We start from the raw sequence: 12,957 nt of genomic DNA on the forward strand, positions 1-12,957 counted from the left end.
TCTTGGAGATTACAAAAAAATTAGTCTATTTTTTTAGGTGTATAATAAATGCCATTAATCAGATTCTCTATTGAGGTCATTGTTTAAAAGAAGAGAATTGCTAAACAAAACCTATGAATTTTATTCGTCCAAGGGGGCAACTCCCCGTAATTAGTAACTACCCAATTAGTAATGCTTCGATGCCAGATCCCCAAAACCATACCTCGAATTTAGTCACCGCCACCCCCAAACAATTTTCTCTGTGAAGTGCAAAGGTTCACTCAAGACTTCACTACTTGTTGATCTACCTAAATACAAGTCTTTCTGTTCGACCAAATCAACCACAAATTAAATCAATCGCATTCTTATCCACATTTGCCAACGCTTCTCTGTTTTACTTTTCCCCACCACCGCACCAATCCAAACTTTGTACCACGAGTTTGCAAACAACAACGGTACATACAGGAAACAAATTCACGGATTATTACTCGCAGCGAGTCCGAATATTTCCATTGTTATCCGGTATACATAGAGCGCACGTAATACGACTGCGGTCACGGTTCGCTCCAGCACAATTCCGCGCAATTACGATAGGCTAATATTCGCGCGTAAGTCACGCTCCGCGGAATTTAATAACGCCCGAACCACGATCGAACCGTGACGACATCACGGTCCACGATGGAAATCGAATTCGTGCCATCGCAGCTAACCCAGAATCGCATTCCACCTAACCCAGACCTAACCCCGGCCCGCGTCTATCGATAAGTTATCGCGAATAAATGAATCCCGATCGCTTCGATTGAAATTCGATCGCGAGTGGTCAAAGTTACCACAGTGGTAAAAATTACTTTACTGGTCAAAGTTACTCCAGTGGCCAAAGTTACCTTAGTGGTCAAAGTTATCCCAGTGGTCAAAGTTACTCCAGTGGAAAATGTAACCTCAGTGGTTAAAATTGCCTTACTGATTAAAGATACTCCGGTGGTTAATGTAACCCTAGTGGTTAAAATTACTTTAGTGATCAAAGTTACTCCAGTGGCCAATGTAACCCCAGTGATTAAAATTACTTTAGTGGTCAAAGTTATCCCAGTGGTCAAAGTTACCCCTGTGGTAAATGTAACCCCAGTGGTCAAAGTTACTCCAGTGGTCAAAATTATCTTAGTGATCAAAGTTACTCCAGTGGTCAATGTAACCCCAGTGGTTAAAATTACTTTAGTGGTCAAAGTTATCCCAGTGATCAAAGTTACCCCAGAAGTCAATGTAACCCCAGTGATTAAAATTACTTTAGTGGTCAAAGTTACCTTAGTGGTCAGACTTATCCCAGTGGTAAAAGTTATTCCAGTGGTCTGGGTTAGATCAATGTTTCTCCAGCTATCAGTTACCCCAGAGGTCAAAGCTACCCCCTTTGAAGGTACCACTTTAAAAATTTCCGTAACCATGGAAGTAGGAGGAAAAAAATCAAAAAATGTTAATGGAAAAATGTAAACGGTAATTTTTTACCGCTTACTATCAATTTTTCTCTTACTTCCTCAATTTAAAAAATATTCATGCAAAGATCGCGACCCTTCGATCCTCCGAGGAGCGATCGTTCGATCAGCGTACTGCGAACGTCCTGAAAAATGCGTCGTCGAGAAGACACGCCGCGGAATCCATGAACTTCTGACCCGCTCCTATTGCCGAGAGGAATTCGACAACGGCGACAAACCGTTGTCGTAACCGATGAACCAGCGAATACAATGGCGTGACAGGATAATCGCCGGTCATACGTAATGCGTCCCTCAGGTGGAAGCTACCTTTTGTTCACGGTTACGTATTCGCAGGACAGCCGTGAATCAAACACGAAGATGAATAGCTTGCGGGGGAGGGGAGGATCATTCCACCGCGAAATACTTGTTTTCAGGAACCTGTCTTTGGAGACGCGTCTTTCTTTCTTCTTTTTAATGTGGTAATACGAACGATGGCGCAGTACGAATAGTCCCTTTTGCCTCTGCTAATGGAATAACACTGACAGGATAGATTTCTCTAAACGACACTTTGTGGAACACTGGGATTCACGATTATTCTATTGTATTTAGCGAATAATGCGATGATAGATAATTTTTCTACTAGAAACGACCTGCTATATTTCCTACGAATTATTAAGTAATTTTTTTAGGTATTGTGGGCACTGCGCATTCAGGATATCAAAAGAATTGAAGGAATCACTGAAATAAGGTCTGGGGGTTAGGGCGATGGGACTCGGATTTTGAATTGTTCAGCTACTGAATATATATACTCTCTTCTACTTCTATATTCAAATTATTATATTTGACTTGAAAACTTGAATTTTGTTCAAGTACTGGATAACAACAACAACACTCCTGTATTAAGATAATTAGAATTGTACAAATCGCAGAAAAAAACGGACTTCGGGAGCGACGGGACTCGAACTCAGGATCTTCGGGGAGTCGTGCGTACTGGCCAGCGCCTTAGCCACCTCGGCCACCGCTATCCTCCTACTTGACGTCTCTATTTTCGGGGCTCTTTATGAATATGGGGGTTCCTGATCCCACGGAATTTATATATTACTGTGAAAGTTCGAGGACCAGTGAATCTTGGAATTTACAAGTGAATCCCAGCATTTATCGCTATGGGGCGATGGGAACCCGAAATATTTTATAAAATATTTAAACTTCCAGCTTCTGCCAACGGGACTGTTGGTGGAAGTCCGAGGTTCGATTATTTTGTGGAATATTTCGAACTTTTGCCGCTAGAGTTTGCCAGTACATTCCAAGATTCACCAGGCTTCGAACTTTCACAGTAACATATTTATTTATTTATTTAAATAAACGAAAATTCCCATTAGTGCACATACAAACAAGTACTTGTGGCATAAGAGAACACGAAAGTATAGGACAAAAAAATGAGTCACTTGGACTTAGAAGAGTTTGAACGCGGAACGCAAATGGGAATGCAAACTTCGAAACGATAACCAAACAGCAATGAAAATTGCGCGATTTGAAAATACGCTATAAGCGAAGTGGACCAGAACCACCAACGCGCTTCGCCGTGATCGCGTTTTAGAAGACAGCAGCAGGGGAACTCTGAAGAACCAGTAAACAGCCTAACGAGCAAGTAAAGAAGAGAGCGCATGGAAAATTGGAGAAGATGAAAGCATCGAGAAAGTTGGAAAACTGTGTGCTGCCTCGTGTCACGTACAGGACAATGGCAGATGTAACGTCGCGTATAACGAGCGGATAACGCGGAAGTGGCTCTTCCGCGTGCAGGTACAGTTAAACAGTGTGCACTGCAACCGATTGCAGCGGGTTCGACCGATTGCAGCTGCAACTAAACGCACGAGTGCAACGATACGCCTTCCCGCTTCCAAAGAGCCTGAAAATCGAGGAGACGTTTTCCATTCTGTGTAAATTTAAATAAACTTTCACTACATTGAAATACAATTAAGCTCGATTTGAAAGGAAACTGTCATGGCGGCACGAGACGAGGTAAGGCGATTCATCGCGAGAAAAGTTAATTGGAATAGTGTTTTTGAAGGACTACTTAACGATAGCTTTAGGGAGCACTCTTCGTTAAGATTCCTACGTTCTTGTTATCTCATTGACTTCGCAATATTGCAAAATTGCTGAAGTGCATAATTAGGGGAGACCGGGGCAAAGTGGGACGAAAAATGTTTGAAGTCGAATAAAATTTTTCCCTTTCAATAAACATGTGTGAAAATAGATTTATAATATAATTTGAACATTACTATTGATAAATGACGAATATCAATACTTAAAATAAACTTAAAGTATATTAAAATTCAACTTGAAAAGAAAATGCAAAATCGACCACTTTACCCCATAAATACATTTATAGAAAAAGAAAAGTGATCCCAGTGAGAATCGAACCGGTGAAAGTTCCGGTGCGGGACCTGCCCTTTACACGCGCCGCTATTCATCGTTACTATAAACTTCGCTATCGCTTCTGTTCGTCAACGCATAAACACCTTTTTTTTATTAATATTTCGGAAACTCTGGGGTAGTGGACCCAACATGTGAGACATATATTGGTCTGCTACACCTACACTACAACATATATGAGATTCATAAAAATCCGTGTCCCAGATGTCGCGGCCTCCCCTTGTTAGAAATGCAAATGTTCCTACCACAGCGAGAAGTAACCAAGGAACTGATCTACGAAGAAACTCTCAAACACAAGACAATTTAGTGTTTTCCCCAGAATGACAGTAGCGAGATGATCTAATCTGCTTGCTTAAAGAACCCCGCATGTTTTATAGGGAGAGAAAGGCTTCAGTCAAATTGCCTCAGTCAGTTTGAGTCCAATCGGATAAGGGGAAAAGGAGCCCCTGGGTTCTTGAATACTGAATTACTTAAAAGCTCACAAAGTCAATTTAATTATTTAATTATCCTCTAAATTACTGGTTACATAAAAAAATATGTCAAACAAAAGTTGTAGATCTAGACAAGAAGCATCTTTTATATTCTATTACTTTTTGTCGTGCGACACATGGTTTTCGAAATAAATTCAAAAAACTTGAGGCCTTCCCGAGCCTCTTGCACTGGGTTCAAATTGCTCTAACGCAAAATCTTGAAGACTTAGAGGTTTGTCACATAGAAATTTTTTGTTCGGAAGACTAAAATCTAGAACATATCAAAACTTGAGCTAATTCGATTGAAGACTTTTTCCCCTATAAATCGTGCGGCCTTTCTTCAAATTGCGCACCTTACTCGCGCTGCAATTCGATCGAGCACTTTCCTCACCCTTTCTCCATTAGCCTACTTTCGTTTCAGAAACTCACATTGCACTCGAACTATTTGCCCCAGCGTTACCATTAAACGATCGATCTTGCGCGTTGCAAGCCTACAAATTAACCCTCTGCGCTCCAACATCGATCGACCAGCAGCTCCAAGCAATCTCCCTTCAATCCCACGCGTATAAAAAACACTCCCCATTCAAGGCTTTAAAACAGCATCAAACAAACGCCTCGACAACAAGGTGGGGTATTAGGATGGCTCTTATTCTTCGATATCCGATTTCATTTGCTTCCATCCCCTAGTACAGTTCCATTTCAGAAATAAAAATCCTTGAAAAAGTAAATTGCAATAGGACAACAAGATAGGGTGCCGATTAGGCCTCAAAGTTTAGAATTCATCAGTGGTTTGGATTTATGAATTTCTCAAAATTGGTAAGCCCTATCGAAATTTCGTTTAAATAATATTGAAAGGGCATTCAATTTTCTATAATTTCTCTAAATATAATTTTTTCGTATTTCCAACCATTTTTTAAATAATAGCGTTTATACATGCCACCTTTACGTTGTGGCATATTGCCTATACGCGCCTAGCGCGCACTTCTCTCCATTCAAACGCTATTATCTAAAAACTGGTTGCAGGCACGAAAAATGACATATACAGTAATTCTAGAAAATCGAATGCTCTTTCAATATCATTGAAACAAAATTTCGATAGGGCTTACCATTTTCGCGAAATTCTTTAACCTTTAGGATACTCGCAATTTAAGCGCTCAGCATCCGTCGCGTGCGGAACTGCTTTAGTCGTATCTCTTACACATAGTCGCCGGACGCCTATGGGCGTTCTTCGCGGACACCGCGTAAACCGACCAAACGCCTAACTGCGTCCATAGCACCCAAAAACTTAAATCCAAAACACTGCTAAATTCTAAACTTTTAACTGTTGTCCGATTGCAATGAACCTTTCCCAGGGACTATTATTTTATAAAATGGATCCACACTATAAGTCGACAGCAAAGAAATGCCACAAAAAATTCGAGACGTATAAAAAAGGGCCATTTTACTGGGGTCCAGTTCTACTATTATTTACGAATACATTCCCTCGCAAACTGTAATAAAGTCATCATGCAACATCGAACGGAACCTCGGTGCGTCGGGTATGTATAGAGTGCAAAGGGTTAAAGTTGAAAAAAAAAAACGCTCGCAGTACGCTGCAATCAGCTCGGCCTTCCCCCGAAAATCATGGCGCTCGAAGATCCCTATGGTGCCCCAGCATTAATTCTCCCCCGACGAACGAAGCAGCGAGTGAATACCCCGGGCCAAGATGAGTCTCGCGGTCGGGGAAATATTAAAAGGGTACGTACTCGAAGGGCTCTCTGGGTATCGGTGCCGCGGTACGCGCGTTCCCGGCTCGCGCGAGGCAAAAGTGTCGGGAAAGCGATACGGCGGCTCGAGATCGATGGAAAAAGGCGCGGGGGCCGCGCGATAACAACGGGGTGGGGCCTTGATTGCGCAAGAGAGGGAAACCGGTGGATAGTGACGGATGGAAAACGGTGCACGGATGCGAGGATTACGGCCGTGTCCGCTCGCTCGTCCCGTCTTCATTCCCATTACGATTGCATCTGCCGGCATTGTGCGCGGCAGAAACCGTGCCCCGGTGTGTCTCTTGAGAATCGGAACGCGATTAATATTACGACGGGAGACTGGTTGCGTCTGGACGTGGCGCAATAAGCGCGGAGAGATTATCGCGCGAGGACGAGAAGCATTCTGACGCCAGGCCGGGCGAAAACGGGCCCAGCCAACGGAAAACGAAAGCGGGCGCGCGCCACGAGCCTCGGCAACACCTCCAGGTGGTTATATAGTAGCTGGGAGAGATACAACGTAATTGAGCCCTGCGTGAGGCTTCGGTGTATTTTTATATTTTTGGAAACTTATTCGTGGTTAAGATGCTCCGCGGAATTTGCAGGTTTGGGTTAACGCTTCGCCGAGTTTGTGGCTTCGGTGTACCTCTCCGAATTACTGTACGCGGCTAAACGAAGAGATTAGACGGCATTGGTCGAGGCATGAATGGAAAGAGGGACCCAAAAATGAGGCCCTTTTTAGCCTCTTTTTGGTCCCACGATTTTGCAACTGAATTTGGCGGCAAATGGTACCTTATGATGAGACACCAATCACAACAAATTTTTGGGTTGAGGTGACAATTAGTTTCTGAGATACCGAAGGTCAAGAAGTGAAAATTCGTTAACGCGTCGACCCATACGCTTCGATTTACGAACTTCTATATTAGTTCGATAATTTAAACAATTATTTCCACGGGGTTTGCTGACTGCTAACAGCGAATTTGAACTAGGATTTTCAAAATTCACGAAAAATAATCAAAATAAAAAAATTTAAAATGTCTGTGTAGTGGGTGTTTTTTTTTTAAATATATCGTCCACCATATTGAATCGGCCATTGTGAGTTTTACTGACTGCTAACAACGAATTTGAACTTAGATTTTAAAAATTCACGAAAAAAAATAAAAATCAAGAAATATAAATTCCTGTGTAGTGGGTGTTTTTTTTAAAATATATCGTCCATCATATTGAGTCGGCCATTGTGAGTTTTACTGACTGCTAACAACGAATTTGAACTTAGATTTTAAAAATTCACGAAAAAAAATAAAAATCAAGAAATATAAATTCCTGTGTAGTGAGTGTTTTTTTTTTAAATATATCGTCCACCATATTGAATCGGCCATTGTGAGTTTTACTGACTGCTAACAACGAATTTGAACTTAGATTTTCAAAATTCACGAAAAAAAATAAAAATCAAGAAATATAAATTCCTGTGTAGTGGGTGTTTTTTTTTTTTAAATATATCGTCCACCATATTGAATCGGCCATTGTGAGTTTTACTGACTGCTAACAACGAATTTGAACTTAGATTTTAAAAATTCACGAAAAAAAAATAAAAATCAAGAAATATAAATTCCTGTGTAGTGGGTGTTTTTTTTTTAAATATATCGTCCACCATATTGAGTCGGCCATTGTGAGTTTTACTGACTGCTAACAACGAATTTGAACTTAGATTTTAAAAATTCGAAATATATATATAATATCGATACGCGTACTTCGCGTGAAATCGAACTATAGTTGCCGCGTGATAATCGTCGTTAAAGAAGTCAATGAAAGTCGATGGCACGGAAGGCTGGTGGGTTTCTAGTGTAAAAGTAAAACCCCGGCGAAGACGCGGGCAGGAAACAGCGCGTCAATCCGCACGTGGAACTGGCAAAGAATCGCGCCGTTACGATTCCGTCGCGAGCTTCTCGTCCGCGCGCACTCGCTGTCTGGTAAGAATGAAATGATGATGATGATGATGAGCATGACTCGTTGGCTAAGGTTTCTTGCGAGCAAAGGAAAACTCCGACTCACCCAGCTGCTTCGAGGCATACTGCTGAAGTAGACGTGTCCGTTTCTTTTCGTAACCCTTTTGCGTTATGTCCCCTGAAACAACAGATCATAACTGTTACTACAAACCTTGCTTTACCAAAGAGAATTGCACATTTCTTATTAAGTAATTCTGCTTTATAATTCCCTGTTTTAACAATTTTGGTTCAGCATTTTTTTAGTAAATAATTGGTCCATCATTTCTTATTAAGGGGTCATGCTCAGTCAGGAGGCCGAAAAAAGGGTGGTCTTTGGAAATTTTTTACTCAAAAGCTATAACACATTTCTCAAAAAATCTTTTTTCCTTTTAAGGATTGCATCTAGTACCGTGCATCGTAATTTTTTTATTTAAAAATATTTATCATTAACTAAGTTATTGTCCATCACTCGAAGGTTCTCTTAAAAAAGGCTTCTGCCGCTATTTAAATTTGAAATCCTGATTTTTTCGCGAGATTTTTGCAGGAAAAAATCAGGATTTCAACTTTAACTAGCCGCCATTTTGTTTTAAATTAATATTTCGGAAAATTCACTCCGTCAACCTGAGGATACATTAATACACTAACGAAATCTTTTTTGTTTTTTGATTTTAGATAATCTGGTTCCGAATGGCAGTGCTCACCGCGAAAGCAAATTTTTAAAAATGCTTCTTGGATGTCGCATCTTATTTTATTATAAACGTAAATATTTTTCTACGAAAAAATTACCAAATGTTCTTTAAACGTTGCTCTTTTAAACGCAAAAAGTTTTGTAAAATTATACGCTCCCGCTTCTTCAAAAAAAATTCACAAATATTCGCCTCTTTTCGACCGCCTGACTAGGCACAACCCCTTAAATAACTCGAATTGTTGCCTCGTGACTTTGGCTAGGAAGATAACCAAAGCTGCCCAGCTTTCCACTGAATTTTGTAACGAATCTTAAATTAATTATTGATCCCGAGTGGACTCGATCGTTTTCGGTTCTCTTCGGTTCTATTCTTGCAGATGGGAGAAGTAGAGGTTGGAAAGGTGCGCGTTGAATAACCCTGCTCTGGAACGAGTGGCTAAATAAGAGTGACGAATTTCTCAATGCTCGTTCCGTGGAACTAATCTCCATCGACGCCGAAAAAGGACGTCTTTCGATAGCTCCTCGCTGGATCCCGTTCGAGGCAATCTCTCCTCTCGTTGCACGAGGCCCGAGGAATTTCGAGGACGATCGGTGAACGCCTCCCAGCTGTTCAAACTCCAGAAATCGCCCGGACAATTCGCCAGCACGTGCGTGAAAAAGGAGACACCCGGCTGGCTATGACCTCGCCAAATGCGAGCAATGAAATTTGCCGTGCAAAGGAATCCCGGGTACGCAAATTTCTGCTCTAGAACGAGTTTCTTCGGTCTCAGAACCACGTCCTTCTTTTCCCTCAACCAGTAGCTATTTATACTCTGCAACGTCTTTTCGCAAACAAGAAATGGGAAACTCTATCACTAAATCTTCTATAAAATATATTCAACACAGAAATGCATCTGTAAAAATTAGAATACAAAAATTTAAAAAAAACTTCAAATATTATTATAATTAAAATAAAATAAGATTACGTGAATTAAATCAACATAAAATAAAGTAAAATAAATCCATGTAAAATAAGCCCATATGAATCAAAATAAAACAAACAAAATCAATATAAATCAAAATAAATAATAAAAAAAAATATTAGGAACAATTCGTATCCAATCTTTTTCTAAGTTGCAGAAATGGCAAAGCAAAGACTGAAAAGACACGTGGTTGGGTGTTCAGAGGATCCCCCGAGATCTGCAGGGGCCCCGCAATTATTTCCAGCAGTATATTCACGAGGATTGCTCGCGGAATACGTATTACAAGTGGCGGAGGCATTTCGCTGGAAAGCACGCCGGGCAGAAATGGTTCTCCGGGCGCGATGATTAATCTGGCGGGAGAAAGAAACCGACCGGCGGGATTTTTCGCTGGGAGATACTCTAGAAGGGGTATATGGCATTGTAAATTTCTGCGGCGCAACAAGCTTGCCCACGTGTCCCGCGCGATGCGAAACGGGTTGGCATGCCGGCGTCACGCCTCGTAACTCGAGAAAATGCCTAGAATCGATCGGCTAACGGCCGAGACACGATTTTTCCAGGTGCGAGCACCGGCGCACGACGAAACTAGGCCATGCAGCATTATCGCTGAATTTAGTCGACCGGTCCCCGGCGTGCAAGGGAACGCGACACGGCCAATTTTTCGCATACTGATGCAGCGTGGCCAGTTCAACTGGTAAATGCAATACCGAACTCTACTTTCCGTGGGAAAATTATTAAATGGACAAATATATTCCCCTCAACTCACGAGGAAAGATGAGTCAGAAGTTATCTATTTTTCAAACCCAAACTATGCAGGGCGTTGTGTAATTAGTGGTGTAACAAGTGGTGATTCTAGATGAAAAAATAAGGCGAAAGTATGGAATAAAATTATTTGATATCGCGCTTCGTTTTTTTTTTCGTCAGAAAATTTACTTCAGCAATTAGAAAAAATGGTTATGAAATTATTGCTTTGACTTAATATTAAAAATAGAACGCTAATTGGAACATATATGTTTTTACAGAATAAGTAGGGGAGACCGGGGCTAGTTGATACGTTCTTCAGTTTTCAATTTTTTTTAAGTTTTGTTTGCATTAATTACTTAATAACAAATATGTTGAAATATACTTTGGTCCTTCCTCTTTAATATATAGTAAGCGAAAACTTGAGAAAATTCATACAAACTGAATGAAAAAATGTTATTTGGACGAAGGCAAAGTGTATCAATTTACCCCACTGCGAGGCTAGTTGATACGATTTTATTTTCATTTTTTTCATTTTTTATTTGAATTAATTCCTAATAAAAAATATGCCGAAATATACTTTGGTCCTTCCTCTTTAATATATAGTAAGCGAAAACTTGAGAAAATTCATACAAAATGAATGAAAAAATGTTATTTGGACGAAGGCAAAGTGTATCAATTTACCCCACTGCGGGGCTAGTTGATACGATATTCTGTTTTCAATTTTTTTCATTTTTTATTTGAATTAATTCTTTAATAAAAAATATGCCAAAATATACTTTGATCCTTCCTCTTTAATATATAGTAAGCGATAACTTGAGAAAATGCATACAAACTGTATGAAAAAATGTTATTTGGACAATCAATTTGGATGTATCTAAACTATTTACTGCTTCTCCATATAAACGAAAACAGTTAAAAAAAACTGTTGTTAACGTCAAGGTGAATCGTAGTGAAGAATTGAACAACAAACTTCACATATCTCGCTCAAATGGAATCCCTGCATCAACTAGCCCCGGTCTCCCCTAGTAGTCACTGAGTTGATCACTTTTTATTTCCACTTTTGGGGAAACAATATTCTACAATAAAAATATTAATATTAATATTTCAATTTTTGTAGAACGTTGTAAACGATGTAGATTTTTTTTTACATTTATTACATGGTATAGCTCAACTGTCAAAAACGGAGCTGCACCCCTTTTGTCGCAAGGCTCAATTCGAAGTCACTTTTCTCGAAAACGGAGCGCGATATCAAAAAATTGTATTCAATATATTCGAAGTATTTTTGGATTTAGAATCGCCAACCTTCCGCTTGTATGTAGGGGAGGACCGAGGGTAGTTTGGACACGGGGATACATTGGACACATATAAAATTGCTTATTGCAACTGTTTGTTTAGTTTCTGCCTATTTTCCGTATTTTCACACCAAATAAAACCGAAGAGTGATAAACCACTAACACAGCATCTGAATAACCCCTCACTTATTCCATCACAATAATTTGCAAACTTTTGTATATAAACGTAACCTTCCCTATAATAATAAAATAAAATGGTCATTCCTTGCAGACACCTCAGCGTCACCTTCCCTCCCTCCCTGCAATCTAAACTCTCCCCGAGTTACCCAAGATATTTCCCACGACCCAGCCCCCAATCAAACTTAAAAACTTCCATCTACTCCTTCGAAATCAAACTCAGCACATCCTCAGAAACCCCTTCCACCTACAATCCCAAAAATCAGTTCACAATGGAGCATCAGCCTCAACCCTTAGCGCCCAGGGTGACGACAGGTCACACAATTGTCGAGCGTATAAAAAATTCGATGGTACGTAAATAATTTTTTGAAATTTTTTTTAGGTGTCCAGGCGTTAAAGCAGATTAATCCCGCCAACCATTCGCGAGTAGAGTACCTACCTACCCCCCGAACACCCAGAGAATTAGTATATGAAAGTTGGAAAGAAAAAGCCTCGGGGTAGATGTTCTGGAAGCGGAGAAGAACGAGGAAGTTGCGTTAGCTGCGAGGGGAGTCCTCGTCCAGACCGGTGGTCTACTGGAGAAGGTTTCGCGCGAGTTGGAGCGCGCAACGGGGCACGGTTATATCTCTTCGGGCTATCTAACCGCTAGTTAAAATTATCGGCACGCGGATCGACTGGTCCTTCGGGCAAAGTGCATATTGCGCCCGGGACCTATGAACGCGAGAACACGTCCAGGGGAATTATTGCGCGGCCGAGTTATGGGCAGCCTGCGCGGACCAGCCGTTCCTCCGCGTCCAGAGGAGTCCTGCGTCTATTAAACACGCGCCAGCTCGCGGCTAGGACATTGACATCGTGTCCCTTACTCAACCCTTCGCGCAACACGCGGCCATTCCCTCGCATCTTTTTATACCTCGTAACGGAGAGACTTTTCTCGATGCGAGCTGCACTGGCGAGCTGCATGACGCTCAGCGAGGGTGGGTGTAATTTAGGCTAACAAGGGAACTTCGGTAAGAAGAAAATTTCGATTC

General features: G+C 40.9%; 1 protein-coding gene across 3 annotated transcripts in view; it reads right to left on the reverse strand.

The window, feature by feature from the left end:
• The window catches only part of Dip2 (disco-interacting protein 2), a 101,910-nt gene that overhangs the window by 39,440 nt on the left and 49,513 nt on the right, over positions 1–12,957 (reverse strand). For all 3 annotated transcript variants that reach the window (XM_076825075.1, XM_076825067.1, XM_076825084.1), the window contains one exon: positions 8,140–8,211. In XM_076825075.1, coding sequence (XP_076681190.1) covers positions 8,140–8,211 — 72 coding nt within the window. The remainder of the gene's footprint in view (positions 1–8,139; positions 8,212–12,957) is intronic.

Source organism: Andrena cerasifolii, chromosome 1, assembly GCF_050908995.1.
Source record: "Andrena cerasifolii isolate SP2316 chromosome 1, iyAndCera1_principal, whole genome shotgun sequence".
Taxonomy (NCBI): Eukaryota; Metazoa; Arthropoda; class Insecta; order Hymenoptera; family Andrenidae; genus Andrena; species Andrena cerasifolii.